This window comes from Xenia sp. Carnegie-2017, unplaced genomic scaffold (genome assembly GCF_021976095.1).
Source record: "Xenia sp. Carnegie-2017 unplaced genomic scaffold, XeniaSp_v1 HiC_scaffold_20, whole genome shotgun sequence".
NCBI classification, from domain to species: Eukaryota; Metazoa; Cnidaria; class Anthozoa; order Malacalcyonacea; family Xeniidae; genus Xenia; species Xenia sp. Carnegie-2017.
The window spans coordinates 2,819,503-2,839,085 of record NW_025813483.1 but is presented as its reverse complement, the minus strand read 5'-3'; the positions used below and the strand labels follow the sequence as shown (position 1 = coordinate 2,839,085).

At 37.2% G+C, this 19,583-nt stretch overlaps 1 protein-coding gene and 1 long non-coding RNA gene across 3 annotated transcripts; both read left to right on the top strand.

Annotated features, from left to right (window-relative positions):
• Window positions 1-10,843: 10,843 nt before the first annotated feature.
• LOC124440967 (DNA polymerase zeta catalytic subunit-like) lies at window positions 10,844-14,594 on the top strand. Its single transcript, XM_046991391.1, has 8 exons — window positions 10,844-11,248; window positions 11,400-11,474; window positions 11,537-11,618; window positions 12,248-12,329; window positions 12,413-12,521; window positions 12,762-12,859; window positions 12,933-13,037; window positions 14,488-14,594. Exons 1-8 carry the CDS (start codon window positions 10,923-10,925, stop codon window positions 14,592-14,594), a joined length of 984 nt encoding a protein of 327 aa, XP_046847347.1. The 5' UTR covers window positions 10,844-10,922.
• Window positions 14,595-15,141: 547 nt separating this feature from the next.
• Window positions 15,142-17,307, top strand: LOC124442890. 2 transcript variants are annotated; one of them, XR_006947415.1, is made up of 3 exons: window positions 15,142-15,206; window positions 15,297-15,365; window positions 17,287-17,307. It is a non-coding gene; the product is annotated as an uncharacterized LOC124442890 (long non-coding RNA). The 2 variants fall into 2 exon arrangements; XR_006947416.1 differs by having other exon boundaries at window positions 15,142-15,235.
• Window positions 17,308-19,583: the final 2,276 nt, after the last annotated feature.

Here is a 19,583-nt window from a genome sequence, read left to right as displayed (position 1 = left end):
TATTAGAAAGGAATGGGTAGAAATCAAATCATTTGGTCAAGAGAAGGCTGAAGGTAAATTGCGAGAAGTGTTTCAATTAGAGTTGACTTCAGTTACGGGAGAAGAGAGTGTGAATATTGAAGCATACAGTGTAGACTGTATATCTCAACTTAGAAATGAACATGTGGAGTTGAGAAAAAGGGATTATTCTCATTTAAAAGGTCTGTGGTTTTCAGATGTTTGCAAAGATAAGGATGTTTTGTAAATTGAGGTTTTGCTCGGAGCTGATTATCTTTGGTAGTTTCAGGAAGGAAATGTTGTTCGGGGACAGGTAGATGAACCGGTGGCTGTGTCTACTAAATTAGGTTGGGTGTTGTCCGGGCCCATGAAAGCTAGAAACGATTTAGATAACTTGCACATTCAAGTAAACTTCATTGCTCATGAAAGCTCTAGCAATTTAAATTTGGATATAAATGTCAATCGCTTGTGGGATTTTAAACTTTATGAATAGTTAAAGAGGACGAGATTCACGAGTCTTTGAAGGATTCTATTGTGTTTAATGGTAAAAGATACAGTGTTAAATTGCCTTGGAAGGAAGGACATAGATTAGATTCTACAAATTTTAATGTTAGCTTGAAAAGATTAAAAGGTTAGTTAGTCCGGCTGAAGAAAGAACCAGACATTTTGGATGAGCATGACAAGACAATCCAGGATCAGTTGAGTAGCGGTGTTATAGAACCAGTCATAGAATTAGAGCGAGCCGATAAAATACATTACCTACCACATCATGCAGTTGTTCGTAAAGATGCGAAGACAACCAAGGTACGAGTTGTTTATGATGCGTCATGTAAAGAGTCACCAAAGATTCCTCGCTTAATGACTGTTTGCATGTGGGACCAAATTAGCACCATTGTTATTTCACATTTTGATAAGGTTTAGGGAGAAAAGAGTTGCGTTAGTGGCAGACATTGAAAAGGCATTTTTGAACATTGCAGTTGACACTTTGGACAGGGATTGCCTAAGATTTTTATGGGTAGATGATGTGAATAGTGAAAGGGTAAGACCTGTGGAATACCGGTTTTGTAGAGTAGTGTTTGGGGTTAATTGCTCTCCATTTTGTTGAATGCAACGCTACAGTATCATTTAGACTCATTCATGGAAGTAGATAGAAATTTGTTAGGAAACTCAGAGAGAGCTTTTATGTAGATGACCTTGTGTCAGGTGATCAATCGAGGAAAGCAGCAATCATGTTATATGAGACAGCAAGTAAGCAAATGGTTGCAGGGGGATTTAAGCTTAGGAAGTGGCTTAGTAATGATGAGAGTGTTCTTAAAGAAATAGAAAGGAGAGAAGGAAGCAATTTAGAAGGGAGAAAGGTAGATGTAGTTATGAAGAATGTGGTTGATGATCAAATTTACGCGAAAGCATCTGTTGGGGAAAATAGTCGTAGTGGAAGTTTTGAGAAGGTACTGGGATTGGGATGGGTGTGTAAATGAGATCAATTTGTGTTTTGCCTGTGGAAATTGGCTGAAAGAGCAAAATCACTCATTCCTAGTAAGCGAAACATACTAAGTGTTCTTGCAGGATTATTTGACCAGTTGGGTATTGTAAGCTCAATCATAGTTTGTGTTAAGTTATTGTTTCAGGAGTTGTGTATTGAGAACATTGAATGGGATAAAGAGTTGGATGGTGACATGAGGAAACGGTGGGAGGTGTGGATAGAAGAGTTAGAGCAAGTAAGGGACTTAGTAGTGACGAGATGTGTTTATGGTAGTTTTGATTGGTGAGACAAAGTGTTACTTGCATGGGTATGCAGATGCCAGCCTGAAGGCATACTGTGCAGTAATATATTTCGTAACAGAACTGAATGGGGCTTATTATGTAGAATTGCTAACTGCGAAAACTACGATAGCGCCATTGAAATCGCAGACCATTCCTAGATTAGAACTTATGTCGGCTGGGATACTGGCAGTGTTAATGGACACAGTGAAGTCAACGTTGGGAGGATACGTACAGTTTATTGGAATATACTATTGGTTAGACAGTATGACTGCATTGTGCTGGATCAGTAATAAGGGAGAATGGAAACAATTTGTACGCTATAGAGTTAACGAAATTTTAAAATTGAGCAAAAAATATGATTAGAGACATTGCCCAGGTGTAGAGAACCCAGGTGACTTAGGTTCTAGGGTAGTTTAAGCATCGCAATTAAAGGGAAGTGGGCTTTGGTGGAAAGGACCAAGGTGATTGTCAGGTCCACAGTGCAAATGGCCAAGGGAAAAAGAGGTTAATGATACAGAGGAAAGTCTTGCTGAGGTAGAAAGGACAGCATTAGTTGCAACACAGGTAGTAGAGAGTGCAGTGAAGTTTGGGGATTTTAGTGATACAGAAAGACTTGTAAGGGTCATGGCATTTGTTCAACGGTTTGTAGACAATTTGAAGGCAAAAGTTAAGCATGAGCAGGGAATACGGGAGCATTGAGAGTATCAGAGCTGGTGATAGCAGAACAAGTCTTGATAAAATGGGCTCAGAAGGAACTAAGGAAACGTAGTGATTATGATCAAATAGTCAAACAATTGAACATAGTGAAGCGTAATGGAATGATTAGATGTAAGGGTAGACTTGGCAATTCAGAGTTAGAGTTAGAAGCGAGGGAACCAATTTTATTGCCTAAGGATCACAACTTAACAGAATTAATCATTAAAGATTGCCATAGGAAGGTTCACCATAGTGGGGTGAGAGCGACCTTAGCTCAGCTACGCAGCAAATTTGGGGTGCCTCGAGGTAGACAGTTTTGAAAAGGGTGATTGGTAATTGTATGATTTGTAGAAGGCATCAAGGCCAGGCTTACAAAACACCAGTGCAAGCAGATCTGCCAGACTTTAGAGTACAATATTCCCCTCCCTTTTCTAAGGTAGATGTGAACTTTGCCGGACCATTGTTTGCAAAAGAAGGTGGGCAGATGGTTAAGGTGTACATTACATTATTTTCTTGCTGTGTGACAAAAGCAATTCATCTTGACTTAGTGGATAGTTTAAGTGCACGTTGTTTTTTGAATTGCATGCGAAGGTTCACCGCTAGAAGGGGAACACCTTCGCTAATGGTTTCAGACAATGCCAAGACGTTTAAAGCAACTGAGAGAGCATTGAAGGGGATTTATGATAGCAAGGAGGTGAAACCATTTTTGGAAGTTAATAGGTTGGTGTGGAAATTTAATTTGGCAAGGACACCTTGGTGGGGTGGATTTTTTGAAAGAATGGTAGCGTTGGTGAAAGGTTGTCTGAGGAAGTTATTGGGTAATGCTAGGGAAGAACTGTTGACGACATTAGTTGAGGTAGAAGGTACGTTAAACTCCAGACCATTGACGTATGTGTACGATGATGAAGTTAATGTGGATGTACTGACTCCTTCCCATCTCATGTTTGGAAGACGATTTGCATCTATTCCAGACGAGGAAGTTCAAAACGCTATTAGGGATGAAGATGAAGGAGAGATAAAACGTAGGTTTAGATATTTAGCGAAATTGAAGTCACATTTTTGGTCAAGGTGGAGGAAGGAGTATTTAAAAAATTTTAGAGAATACCATAAGGTCGGAAAAGTGAAGGGTAGTTTTTGTCGAAAAAGAGGTGATGTCGTTCTTGTTTTTGACGAAAGTTTAAAAAGAGGTTTTGGAAAACAGCGAGAATTGAGGCATTAGTCGTAGGAAAGGATGATATAGTCAGAGGAGCAGAAGTCAGAGTTGTCAGTAAAGGAAGGCCTCAGTATATAAGTAGGCCTCTGCAAAAATTGTATCCACTTGAGATAGATGTAAGGGTACATGATAACGGAGCAAGGTAGTGAGAGTTAGAGGATAGAAAAGGCATGGCAGGAAGTAACAGGAGACCAAGAAGGGCTGCAGCTGTAGATGCATGTTGGCGAAAAAGTTATGTTTGACCCTAAAGGCTCAAAGGGGTGTCAGAAATTATGTAAATAAATTATGATTGTTATTTGAAACTAGGAACTTATCGTTAAAGCGGAAAAAGGAACTTATGATTATTGAGTATTTTAGAAGGGTCAAATTAAGACGGCATTGTCTTTTGTTGATGCCTGTGAACGAGTAAGGAGCATGAATTGGAATTGATGTATAACTTTGACTAGAAAATTAAATGGACGGGCATGCACATCTCCTCTTCACCGAAAAACATTCACCTGTGCTGGTCAGGCAAGCAGGTTTGCCGGAATCAAGTGACGCAACCATCCCTTTTTTGAGCCAGCTATTTCAAGTCCTGTGGCGATGGAGAAATGGTGACGGGAACAGGCAGAGGATGCTGCTGGAAGTTCTTAGCCATGACTCTGCATGCAGGCGGCTGCGAGATGATGGTCGTCCGCCGTAAACCTAGGGCAGATACGGCGCCCGTATCCTCTCGCAGTGACAGAGCAGCCCTCTTTAGGGTTAGCACTGCTCTCCTCTCATGGGGATGGGTAGATAAAAGGATCCCTAAACAAAGCCTGCCCTACTTGCACCTGGCAGGAACCGCACCTGCCTGGGCATCCAACTAAGTGGTCGTACAACTAAGGATAACAAGACAAGAAAGCGCTTAACCATTGGGGCATGGAACGTGAGAACAGTGTTGGACAGTGGAGACAGACCAGCGCGACGCACTGCTCTAATAGCAAGGTTGCTTGGACAATACCAGGTGGACATAGCCGCATTGAGTGAGAGCAGACTTGCAGATGAAACTCAACTGGAAGAGGTCGGTGGTGGCTACACCTTCTACTGCATTGGGAAACCGGACAACGCCTCAAGACACTCAGGCGTGGGATTTGCCATACGCACTCAGCTCGCAAGGCGACTAGTCAGCTTACCACAGGGTATCAGCGATCGCCTCATGACCCTGCGGCTGAAACTCCGGAAAGACTGCAACGCAACAATTGTCAGCGCCTACGCCCCTACAATGACAAACCCAGATGAAGTGAAGGAAGCCTTCTACGAAGAGTTCAACCAGCCACTCTCCAGGGTTGACCGCAGAGACAAACTCATCATCCTTGGAGACTTTAACGCACGAGTTGGAGTAGACTACACCGTCTGGCCAAACATCCTGGGTCGCCATGGAACTGGCAAGTGCAACTACAATGGCTTGGTGCTACTATCTCTGTGCGCACAGCACGAGCTAACCATTACTAACACTCTCTTTCAACAAGCTGAAGAACACATGGATGCACCCTCGCTCCAAACAGTGGCAAATGCTGGACTACGTAATCGTCCGCCAGAGGCACCGCAGAGACGTGCACATCACACGCTGCATGCGTGGTGCAGACTGTTGGTCTGATCACCGCCTGCTACGGAGCAAGATGAACATCCAGCTCGCCAGAAAGAACAAATCAGCAAGAGAGAAGCCACTGAGGAAGTTGAATGTAGCTCGCATTTCACCCAACAAAGAAGAGCTGCAAGAGAAGCTAGAGGTAGCCCTGGGAAACATTAACATTACGGGCGAGGATATAAAGGAAGACTGGAGCACCTTCAAAGAAGCCGTCTACAACTCTGCAGCGAGTGTCCTTGGATACGTTGAGCGAAAACATCGAGACTGGTTTGACGAGAATGATGCTGAGATCAACAGGCTTATTGACAGTCTCCATAAGGCTCACAGCGACCTTATAGGGGACAAAGCTTGCGAGAAGAAGAAGCTACCAGCTAATGAGGCAGCATGTGCAACACAAGCTGCGGGAAATGAAGAACGCCTGGTGGGAAAAGAAAGCCGAAGAAATCCAAGTGGCAGCTGATGCTCACGACTCAAAAAAGCTCCACCATGGGCTTCGCGCGGTGTACAGTCCAAAATCGTCAGGCTCTACCCCCATCAGATCTGCAGACCGAACGACACTGCTAACAGACAAAGCTGACATACTTTCACGCTGGGCTGAACACTTCAACAAACTGCTGAATAGAGAGTCACGGATGAACGAAGAAGCCATTGAGTCCCTCCCCCAGCTGCCAATCAAAGAGGAAATTGCCGACCTATTCACAAGAGACGAGGTTGCAAAAGCCCTCACGTAGACAAGGTCTGGAAAGGCTCCTGGGGCTGACGGAATTCCAGCTGACGTCTACAAGAACGGAGGCCAGGCACTCGTGGACAAACTGGCATCCCTGTTCCAGGAGGTTTGGAAAGTTGCCAAGGCCCCCCAGGACTTCAAAGATGCTGCCGTCGTGCACATCTATAAGAGGAAAGGCGATAAGACCTCATGTGACAACTATCGAGGCATATCCCTCCTCTGCATCGCAGGCAAGGTTTTGGCCCGAGTCGTCCTCAACAGGCTAATCGCATATGTTGCGGAGGCCATCGTCCCTGAATCTCAGTTTATTTTCCGGGCAGGCATGGGAACTACTGACATCGTTTTTGCTATTAGGTAGTTGCAGGAAAAGTGTCGCAAGCAAAACAAGGAACTCCACATGGTCTTCGTAGACCTAACTAAGGCATCCACACCGTTAATCGGGAAGGCCTTTGGAGGATCCTGGGAAAATTTGGGTGTCCAAAGAAGCTAGTCTCTCTGGTAGCCTCCGTTCACGATGGCATGCAGGCAAGAGTCCAGGAAAGTGGGGAGACATCGGACCCATTTCCCGTGAAGAACGATGTGAAGCAAGGTTGTGTTCTTCCCCCACTCTCTTCTCCATCCTGCTCCCAGCGATGCTGCTCGACGCCTTCCGTGACTTCGACAAAGGGGTGTACATTTAGTTCCGCACTGATGGAATGCTCTTCAACCTCAGAAGACTTCAGGCCAAGACCAAAGTCTACGAGGCACTCCTGCGTGAAATTCTCTTCGCAGATGACTGCGCACTAGCCGCCCACTCCCATGAAGACATCCAGTGCATAACAGACCCCTTCGCAACTGCATGTGATCGCTTTGGGCTGACCATCAGCCTGGGCAAGACTGAGATCCTGGTCCAGCTTCAACCATCCCAGATTCGTGACACCTCACCACCACCTCCTGTCATCATTAACCACACCAACATCAAGACTGTGGACAAGTTCTGCTACCTTGGCAGCACCACCAGCAACAATGGTTCCCTGGACGCAGAGGTAACGCTGCGTATTGCAAAGGCCAGTGCTGCTTTTGGCAGACTAAAGAGAAGACTCTGGCAGGAACACGGCATCAAGATCGTCACCAAAATTGCTGTGTACAGGGCTGTGGTCCTGAGTGTTCTGCTGTATTGCTGTGAAACCTGGAACACTTATCGCAGGCACATACAACACGTGGAACTGTTCCACCAGCGCTGCCTGAGAAAAATCCTTCGCATCAAATGGCAGGAGAAAGTGTCCAACCTTAAAGTCCTTGAAAGGTGTGGACTCCCCAGCATTGAGAGCTTGATCATTAAAGCTCAACTCCGATGCAGTGGAGGCATCTATGCTCCCAGGGCGTTCGGAACTTCGAAGCCGGTAGAGCAGCCGCCATCAAGGAGAAGAGGGCCCGAAGGAAGTAACGCTCTGCCATTCTTGTCTCGTACCCCTGCAGCGTTTGCGGACGTTCGTGGGCATCACAAATTGGCCTCCATTCACACATGAGGTCCCACTCTCGCAGATTGACCTGCATGCCTACTCATCTGTCGCCCCGACAGGAGAGTCCAAAATCATCATCATCAGAAAATTAAATTGATGATATTTTGAGAATTGTGTTTGACTGCGCTAGCTTTAGATAGTATACAGTCCCATAGAGAACCGGCGGACGCATAACTGCTTTGTGCTAACGTGCAAAGAAGAAATTTGCTACATCATTAAAATGTTCAATAAATACTTGATTTTAATCACCTGCTGTTTTTATTGCAAAATATTGAATTCTGTTCATACCCAATAAAATATGAAATGCAAATTTTTATTTTAGCTATGACTGACGTAAACACAAAAAAGTTTTGACTTGGAAGCTTTATGCCAATAAACCTTTCACAGTTTACTATTATTTATTTCAATTATTGAACATCCGGACTTACATGAGAACTAACTGAAATAGTCATTAAGGAAGACGGGCAGCCAGCCTTTTAAAAGTAAGATAGCTCAAAAATTAAAGATTTACATTTTAGGAAGTCAAGACAATCGATAAACAGAGCTTCTCTAAAATTCTCAGCGTTCCAACTTTGAAACGTTGTCAATGAGTTTTTGTCATTTTGTAATTTTTTGATACGGATAAACAAATAATCTGATCAGGGGCGTAAGAAGCAAGTAAAATTGGGGGGAGGAGCTTAAGATTTCAGGGGCAATCGTTATTTAAGAAGGGAATATGAGAGTAATTAATCTCGAAGTCTCTAATTTAGAATAATTTTGTCACATCTCAGTAATCATAGATACTACAAAACTGACAACGTTTGGACTTGACACTTCATCATGCAAAAATTTGTCTTTTTGTGAATCCTTGACGCAAACAAATTTTTTAAATAGTCTATCTTACAGCGAATTGAACAAAGATAGACCAGAAAAAAATCACGTGTACTATCACGTGAAGAAGTGAGCTTTTTACTCCAATTAGGCGCAATTTCTAAAGTCATGCCTAGCAAAACGTTTTTATGTCATCATCTGTGTGACGAATAAGATAAATACATAGATGACTGTATAAACGAAGAAAAAAATTCTTCTTGATAAAAGCAATGTTAGATAAAGTTAAATCATTCCGCATTTATGATGTGCATAACTGAAATTCTATGACGTGTCATGATTTTGATTCATTTTGTTGATTTTTAGCCTCGCCGTACCAATGATATTTGAAAAGACTAGTGAAATTAATTGTTGGTGATAATGTAAGAAAGGTCAGTATTTTGAAATGATAAATTATCCAATGTGTTATTGGGAAAATCCCACCAAAATCAACGGATGTATCAATATAAAACATATGAAGTGTGAGTTCCACCACGAAAATGACATTCAGGTTTTTTATGACAAATATAACAAAATTCTAGACATAAGAACAAACAATTACACTATGATAGGTGAACTTTATAATCAACATACCTTAACAAATTTAGAAAGATTAAAGAAGACGCAACCATCTACATGATGCCCTTGCTTCTGCTTGATAATAAAGAAATTGGAATGTTCAATAAATGTTCAATTTTAATCACCTGCTGTTTTTATTGTAAAATATTGTATTCTGTTCATACCCAATTGAATATGAAATGCAAATTTTATATTTTAGCTATGACTGAAGTAAACACAAAGAAGTCTTGACTTGGAAGCTTTATGCCACTAAACCTTTCACAGTTTACTGTTATTTGTTTAATTATTGAACATCCGGACTTACATGCAAACTAACTGAAATAATCATGAAGGAAGACGGGGCAGCAAGCCTTATACAAGTAAGATAGCTCAAAAATTAAAGATTTATAATTTAGGAAGTTAAGAAAATCGATAAACAGAGCTTCTCTAAAATTGTCAGCGTTCCAACTTTGAAACGTGGTCAATGAAGTTTTGTCATTTTGTAAACTTTTGATACGGATAAACAAATAATCTGATCCGGGCTGTGAGAAGCAAGTAAAAGTTGAAGGGCTCAAGATTTTAGGGGCAATCTTTATTTAAGAAGGGAATATCAGAGTAATTAATCTCGAAGTCTCTAATTTAGAATAATTTTGTCACATCTCAGTAATCATAGATACTACAAAACTGACAGCGTTTGGACTTGACACTTCATCATGCAAAGTCTCGTCATTTTGTGAATCTTTGATGCAAACAAATATTTTAAATAGTCTATCTTACAACAAGTTGAACAAATATAGACCAGAAAAAAATCACGTGTACTATCACGTGAAGAAATGAGTTTTCAGTCCAAGTAGGCGCAATTTCTAAAGACATACCTAGCAAAACGTTTTTATGTCATCATCTGTGGTACGAATAAGATAAAGAGATAGATGACTGTATAAAAGAGGAAAAAATTCTTCTTGATAAAAGCCATGTTAGATAAAATTAAAATCATTCCGCATGTATGATATGCATAACTGAAATTCTTTGACGTGTCATGATTTTGATTCATCTTGTTGATATTTAGCCCTGCCGTAACAATGTTATTTGAAAAGACTAGCGAAATTAATTGCTGATGATAATGCAAGAAAGGTAAGTATTTTGAAATGATGAATTATCGAATGTGTTATTGGGAAAATCCCACGAAAATCAACAGATATATCAATATAAAACTTATGAAGTGCGAATTCCACCACGAAAATGACATTCAGGTTTTTTATGACAAATATAACAAAATTATAGACATAAGAAGAAACAATGACACTATGATAGGTGAACTTTATAATCAACATACCTTAACAATTTTAGAAAGATTAATGAAGACGCAACCATCTACATGATGTTTTTGCTTTTCTTGATAATAAAGAAACTGGAATGTTAAATAAATGCTTGATTTTAATCACCTGCTGTTTTTATTGTAAAATATTGAATTCTGTTCATAACAGCGAGACGATAAAATGAGATGAGCAAATTTTATATTTTAGCTATAATTGAAATATACACGACAGGGATTGATTTTGAAATTTTATTGCAAATTTAATTTCAGTTCAACTCAATCAACTCATAAATGTTGTACACATTTAACTATTATTAATTTTCAGTATTGACATGGGTGTACGGGACAAAAACATCAGGATGCGGACACTATTTTGCTCGACGAAAGCAGAAATCCTTTACATATAGTGTCGTAGTTAGACATGAAGAAAGACATGAACTTCTGGGGAGCATATTTTCTAACGTCAAACGCGTGAGCCTTTCTAGCGAGGTCTATAAAGTCATGCTCACCCTTGGAAGATTTCTAAATCCCATCTAATCCCAAAAAGGTGATTACGATGACTTGGTATAAGGGTTTGATTATAAAATCTTTGATTGGCTAATCTATAATCAAAACAAATATGGCGGATTCAACTCTCGTCTTTCGTCTTTCAAAAATCTTAATTGACGATATATTTTCTTATTTGGAACAACAGAATGTTATGTGTTAGGATTGTAGATGCAGATTTTTACGTGGGAAAACCTATAGATGGCTTAGATATTTTGTTTTCTAAATTTCGCGAGGCGAATGTTAACCGTGTTCCAGTTTTGAGGATATTTGGCTCAACTCCTGGTGGACAGAAAACTTGTGTTCATATTCATCAAGTATTTCCTTACTTATACATACCTTACGATGGAACTAAACCCACAGATAAATATCTGAAACAATTTACGACAAGTGTAGACTTTGCTGTTCAAGTTGCGTTTGGTAGAACATCATCTTCTATGAAATATGTTCATAAAACTGAAATTGTTAAAAAAATGTAAGTTATTTTCCTTGTTTTCTCCTCATGTTGACAAAGCTTACTATTATTAAATCTTTTTTACTCTCTTCTTTACATCACAATACAAAATCTTCCATTTTCGACCCAATAACGTTTCAATATTATTCACCCAAAATGATTTTATTTTTAGACCATTTTATGGTTATCATGAGAACGAAGAAGAGTTTATTAAGATGGAGTTGTACAATCCAAGAATAATTCCCAAGTAAGATATATTTTTCATGTTGTTCTAACATAAAACGACATCAAAATTTTTCATTTTTTCAGACTTGTTGATCTTCTTCAGAATGGAGCTATATTGAACAAGTCATTTCAACCACACGAAGCTCATGTTCCTTATATTCTACAGGTAATTATTGTTTTTTATTATTAATGAGGAAAAACACATCTTTGATTGTTATAACCCAGACTGGAGTGGTTAGTTTGTAAACTGTGCACCAGACAGGGGCAAGGCCTGCAAAGTTTGTTGTTTATTTCTTTAGAAATTAATCTCATTCATTGTTTTTCAAAGTAATTGATTAAAGCAATATTTGTATTGTACATAGGAGTAAAAAATGGGCTGACTTTTCTACCGACATCAGAGATGCAACATTTGCATGTATAGGTGCCCACTTTGCTATAATTATACATCAGATCTCAGGTGCCCAATAAAACATTCCATTATGGATTATAGCTGTAAATTTCATGTGCAAAACATTTTGTCAATAAAGTGAATGGTTTGAACACATTGTGGAAGTATAGCTGCATGTTTGTTGATGTTGATCATAAAGGATACTACAGTATTGAGAAGGACTGTTGGGGTAGTCTTGATTGATGTTTTCACATCTAGATGAGATGATTACTGGTAACAATGTTAAAATGTCATTCAACACTAATGCCACTGACCTTCTTTAGTCTTTTCCTACCTGGATGGTCAACTTCTATAGATTTTCACTAAGTTACATTATAAGAATTATATTGAAATATCGTTTATTTTAGTTTCTAATTGATTACAATCTTTATGGTATGAACTTACTTCATGTAAGAAAAGTTCATTTTAGAGGAATTTCTTCAAAAACAGGAAAGTTTCATTATTGATTTTTCAGCATTCTATAAAAATCTAACACCACAAATGATTATTTACCATCAAATTGAATTTTATAGATAAAAATCTTTCATATAATAATAAATCAATTCCACTTCATGGTTCATCTCCAAATTCATTTCTCAATTTTCCTTCATCTCAACACTGGAATGAAGACACTATTCCTAGGTTTGTCTGATTCATATATTTTACACTTGAAGATTAATTGAAACCAAAAGGATTTGTGTAAATCTTTAATCCTAAATTTGACACATGTGTATGATTTATCCCAAGATTTAGAGTCAATGCTCAATCCAGATTACAGAATTTACATTTAAAAATTAGTTTAACTTTGAAATAATTCTTTGTGATAACTATCTTTACAGTTGATATTCATCATTTTAATGTTTGTTATTTGTCATTATTTAGAAATTTATGCCTGGATCCTACTGTTAAAAAAGTCAGTCGTTGTGAACTTGAAGTTGATGTAATTGCTGAAGTCATCTTGAATCAAATAAATGTTGAAAGTAAAATTTACTTATCTTTATGTCTTCATTTTACTGTTTATACATCTTTAATGAGTTTATTATGTTTATGAAGGTTGTATTGGTCATAATCCTGGTATAACTGCTATGTGGGAAGATGAAAGACAACAAAGACGAGATATTGGACTATCTTCACAAGTTGCTCTTACTGTTTCACAAGGTAAGGTACAAAAAAATACATGTCACATCATATAACTCACAGTACATTTCACGTATTTTATATTGTCATGGTATTTATGATTTATGAGGCTCTGACTTATATATCCCAAAATGCAGCAGTTTTCTAGTGTATAAAATTTCATGTTTTCTTAAGTTTAAACATTGTCATCGTTACATGAAGATGTGTACAACTGCTCCTTTATTAATTTTCTTTTACTTAACAGTTAACAATACGTAGGTAAAAATTTAATTTTCTTTTACTTAACAGTTAACAATACGTAGGTAAAAATTCAACTTTTTTGTCTTTAGATCGTATTCAGTGTGCGAATTAGTTGAGAAAATACGATGTGCAATTTTTTTTGACAAAAGTGTTTCTTTAGAGGCATAATGACATCGATATTACGTTAATTATTACACAGCGGTAATTGCTAAATTAATATTTTTAAACGTGAACAAATTCATATGATTTACGACAGTGTTTTTCGTTACAACCGCTTATCCAGTTACAAATGTATGAGAGAAATTTTTTGCGCATGTTATTCTTATCTCTTTTTTGTGCAAAAGTGATTTGGCTTATTTAAGTTTTTTTGTCTTCTTTTAAGAATCAAAATCAAAATGTTTCCTGATTTTACCGAAAATACTGAAAATAGCTATGATGTCAAAAACAGTACGTAACGGTTTATAAAACAACGCAAATGCAAAAATTGACATTAATAATGTACAGTACCGCTCGCGTATTTGTTAACATACGCTACGCGTATGATACGCGTATCATACGAAAAACATACGCGTATGACACGAGAACGATACGCGTATGACACGAGAACGATACGCGTATGATACGAGAACGATACGCGTATGATACGAGAACGATACGCGTATGATACGAGAATGATACGCGTATGATACAGAACATACGCGTATGATACGAAACGATACGCGTATGATACGAACGATACGCATATGATACAGGAAGATACGCGTATGATACGAGAATGGTACGCGTATGATACGAGAACGATACGCGTATGATACGAGAATGGTACGCGTATGATACGAGAATGATACGCGTTTGATACGAGAATGATACGCGTATGATACGAGAATGATACGCGTATTATACGAAAAATTATGTTAACAAATACGCGAGCGGTAGTGTATTACACCCCTATTGTCATAAGCATATAAGCACCATTTATGATGACTGTTGACAGACTTCCCAGTCTGGTGAGCTAACGTTTTGAATTTTAGACATTGGTATTAAGCGTGTTTAATGTATTGCAACACTCGTTTATAAAGTAAAGATCAGTAAAGATTAAGCTTAAAAACTTTTTTCAATTTATGTGGTAGTAAACAATAAAGACGTTTTTTGCATATCGTTTGAAAAAGTGATATGCAATTGTTTTCATTTTAGCAAAAACTTTATTTTTACTTTATTGTTTATTGAGAAGGTAGTGATGATGAACATGATGAAGATATTGATGAAGATAAAGAATCAATATTAATGTTACAGCCATTTTGGAAAGATGATGAAGAGGAACATGATTCCCAAAGGTAAAAGTATCCATTTTTGTATATAAAATAAAGGCAGAAAAATGCATGCGTTGATTTGTCTATAGTTGAGTTAACATTAGAAAACTTGGCATGAGCGAACCTATCTGATCTCAATCAATTACAATCAATCAAAGAGAACTTCCAAATCAATCATGAATACATGTTACAGGAAAAATTAAAACATTTGTTTTAAATTTGCCTGTTTTGTATTATCGTTGTTTTATAAAAGAAAGAAAAAATGTTTTTCGTGTTTACACAGGCTTATGCAAACCTCGGAGACGTTTGTGAGAACTTTGGAGCAGGTGGAAGCCTTTGACTCTGGTCATCACTGAGTTCTCCAAAAGGTCTCCTTGCTTTTTCATAATCCTGTGCAAACACTGTAAACATCTTAAATGAAAAACAATCAATCTTCTCTAAAGTTTTGAGTAGCTGTCTTCTTCACTTGCAGTTCGAGGATGAAGAGGAAATGGACTGGAAACCACCTTTACGTATGCCTCAAGTGGATGGTCCTGTTGATGACGAGGACTCCGGGGACATGTGTAGTCAATCAATTTCCTCCTTGAGAATCTCGAAACACTAAACACGCGTGTCTGCGTGTAATCTCGCGTATCTGGATGTAGATTTGGCTTTAATTATTTGCTTCAGGTAGCACCATGTTCATTAAGACATAAATCATCTTTGTTTTATTTGTTTAATTCCCACACAGGCAGAAAGTTCTCTCTCATCCTAAATGTACAGCAGCCGTTCGACAAACATCATTTAGTAAAGATGGAAGGTAAATTTTACATGTTACGTTTCATCTCACGGGAACAATTTCTTTGTTTACCCATGTAAAATTATTGTTTTTTGAACATTTTTCAAAGTCAAGGAAAGCATGTGAAAAGAACATAGATAACATTTTCATAATGATAAAATAACATGTTTTTCTCATTAAAACTTTCACTTTGCGAAGATATTTTACTATTTGTTTTCCTGTGGCACCAAACAACACTTGTTTTCAAGTTTTGACCAAACAACACTTCTGAAAATCATGTCTGCCTTAGTTTTCAGCAAAATGTTTTATTGCTCGTCCGTGTGGTCAGGCCACCACCAACAAAATATGACAAAACTTCAACTGCTGCTGAACTTTGCCTGCAAAATCGTTAGGGCAAAACTCGGCCATGTTTACTCTTGCGCCAATTAAACTGGAAGTGTTCAGCAGTGTCACAGACTATCGGGACTTAGTCTTGACGTTGTAAGATCTTGAAATGAATATCTCTGCAAAAGTTCCATAAGAGTCCTCACGATCAGACCATAAATGAGACCTATTTCAAATTCCGAGGTTCAGAATATCAACGGGCCAACGCACATTTTCATATAGGGCAGTCAAATTGTGGAACAATTTAGACAGAATGTGAAAAATTCCCGTCTTGATTCTTTTAAGAAAGCTTTAAAAAAGATCTTTTGTAGTTCCCATCTTGTAATGTTTACTTTTTATCTTTAAAATGTTTTAATAATAGTCTTTTTTACAAACATTTATAAGTCAAATATGTATATGTTTTCAATTTTGTAAATAGCTACTGAAAAGCCCTATAAGGAGTAACTATTGTTAGTCATTAAAGTTCATTAAAGTTCATTTTTCATTTATCTACCAAGATCCCATTTCCAACGCGACATTAAAAGTGACCGTTTTCGTTCATTGGTCATTGAGAAAAAGGTTTCTTGCGAGATTTTAGAGTTGATTTCACAGTATTTACACCTTGTAAATTGTCAAATTTAGAGCAAAGTCCATTATGACTACATGGTATCATTTGCCATGAATATTTAACTTTCAACAACATAGCGGTAGTCATTTGACTTTGTATTTCTATTGAAGTAAAACACACGAATTTAAACATGTTAACGTTTCTTTAATTGACGTCATGTAGGTATTATTGTGATTGCTCCTTAGAACATAATCACCCACAAAGAACAGTAATCCTTCAATGCGCTTTTAAGGCCTGTTTCAAACATTGTATTTTACATGTGCTGAATGTATTTAAGACAAAAGATAATAAGGAATTTTATCTCATTATCTTTTCTTTTAAATGCATTTAGGAATTTTATCTCATTATCAAATAAGGAATTTTATCTCATTATCTTTTCTTTTAAATGCATTTAAAAGAAAAGATAATGAGATAAAATTCCTTATTATCTTTTGTCTTAAATACATTCGGCACATGTAAAATGCGATGTTTGACGGCCTTAAAACGCATTGAAGGATTACTTGTTGTGTTTGTGAAAACATTCAAAGAGCCAATTAACGTCACATTTCGATTGACTGTTAAATTCGTGTGTTTACTTCAACAATCACTTTAACGTTGTAGGAAGAAAGGTAAATTCTGTCTTTTACTGACGAATACTGAAGTATGAGTTACATGGAATAATGAACTGGTCTTAGTGTAGGCCTCGTAATTTGAAAGCTTTCACTGTAGCTTTCATCACGATTATAAGTCTTTGATCGTGTGAAACTTGTTACATCGTTCAAACTCAACTCACTAAAGCTATTCGTGCAATGAAGGTGAATGTTCTACCGTTTAAATAGTCAAACAGAAAACATAACAATTTGCTCATTCTCAATATATCTGATTAAGAATTTAAAACGCAAACTAACGTCATATGCAGAGTTATTCATCATGAAATCTCATACATGTGTTTCATATTTTCTTATATTGTAGATCCCACAAGAATGGAGTTGTAGTCCTTTACCACCTGTGTCATTCACTTCAATTACTCTTACTAGTTTGTCATTACTCATGTGTCATGGTGATTCATGTCCAAGAATGTTCATTTGTAGTTTGGATTCTTTGTTGATGTCAGTTGTTTGTTCATATAATGATGATGGGCCCCATTGTTATATGAACCCACCTAAAAGTGGTGAACTGATACTCACAGAAGATCAACTCTGCACTAAGCATTCTTTGAGTAATGATATAACTAGGGTATTGAAGGGCGGTCGCTTTTCCTTCGCTTGAAGTTACCATAACAGTGCATTATGAATTGTAGTCAATCGAAATGGCGATTCATCATATCAGTAGCTTCTTTATTGGTTGATGATGCTCCTTACTTCGTGTATGGAATGGTAGCGACATGTTGAATGGACATCGCATAACGGCATATGTACGTATGAACATTTACATTGAAGTGATTGCACTATAAAAATGGACTACATTCTACGAAGATGGAAAACAAGCGAGTGGAAAAACACGATCTATATCTTGTGGTTTGTAAGTTGAGTAGATATAAGTGTTAAAATTAACTTGTATGAGTAACTGCATGAGATAGTTAAAAAGGATCCTGATGGTCTATCTTTATAATTTGAAACTTAACCATGAAAACACCCAACTTAAAAAAGTGTCAATAAAAGATGTCACTTGCTGTGAGAAAATAGCTGGCTTTCACTCGCTACTTTTTAGTAATTTTATTTAACGTTTATTAAGAAAACTGCAATGATGCAAGTAGGGTTCATTGAATTACTAAGATAAAAATTTTACAATTAATTTCAACGATACAACGTAAAAACTACGCGATGAAAAAAGGAGGAAGAGACCGACCAAGTCGCCTGGATCAAACTGACCAGGACAACCCTTGGAAATCAGGTATTAAAGTTTTGTTCTTTTCAATATAATTAATTTCTGTTTTTGTTCCTTCATTATGCTGACATTTATAACGTGTTTTTTTTTTAGTAGCTTTGTCTGTAGGCCTTCTAACTGAACAATGAATGAACGACGAAGTCGGGCAGAAACACCAAGAAACAAGCGTCGTTATTATAAGATGCACACTTGCTAATTTATTTATCCATAATATCTATCAGTATAACGCAATTTCAAATTCGACCGTTAAAAATTTCCGTATAACTAAATGTTCACAATTGTTAAATTTTCTGACAAAACACACGAGTGAAAGCCAGCTATTAATTAATGAGGCAACATAGAAAATTTCAATGGAATAAAATCTAGCAGACATCAAAAATTGTTTTTGTGCAAGTCATAACGTCTCTTTAGTCGTTTCATTTTTAATTATTATGGGCAGGTGAATGGTCAGGTCCCTACGTACTGAATAATTTTTATACATGATTTATATATAGCTGCTATTAGTTTTCGTTTTTCGTCTATTGATTACAATTTTTGTTAACACTCTGCACTATTTCATTTTTTGTGCTCTACAAAAGTTTTCGTTTCTTTTGTACGAACAAAAAATATTTGCTGTCAATAGGGTAGTCAGCCCACATTTTTATTGCTTCGTAAAATTAAATTTTTTATACGACTGTATAAGACGCACGATCTGACTACGCTGCATGTTAAAGTAGATCATCGGGATCATTGAAAACAACAAAAATATAAAACATCATAAAACACTACAAAAATTTGAGGAAATTCTTCTAAATTTTTATTTTTCTTTTTATTGGAGGGTTTTACCGGATCCGCCGGTTTCCTCCATTTCGTTTGGTTTGGAAAAAACAGTGTCCACATTTGGGGCCAAGTGAAGACATTTGTCATAACATTATTTATCGTAGTTATCATGAATATTCACGTTTCTTTTCATTTCTTGGCTTTGGGTACATCCCAACACTGCGTTTATTAAATACAATGCATACATTTTAAAAATTGCGCAATTCATACATGTTGGTAGCCTGCAATTATTTAGCTACTGAATGAAGTAGATTTAATCAACATAGTCAAAACTAAATTATATATTTAATATTATTTTACGTCAAACTTTTTCAAGATTTGAAAATGCCATTTAGTTTTATGATCAAGTAATTTTTCTAACCCTGGAATCAATATTTTACCAGTGATTGCAACGGATGGAATCTGATGCAATTGTTGAAGATTAGTGCAGAATTCCAGAGTATCGCATAGATTTTTGTCTTTACAATGAAGGAAAGCCTACACCGAAGAAAGTCATTAAAATGCTTGATGCATCCTTCACAAAATGATAACGAGCACGTAACGTGAGAACACTTGACCAAATT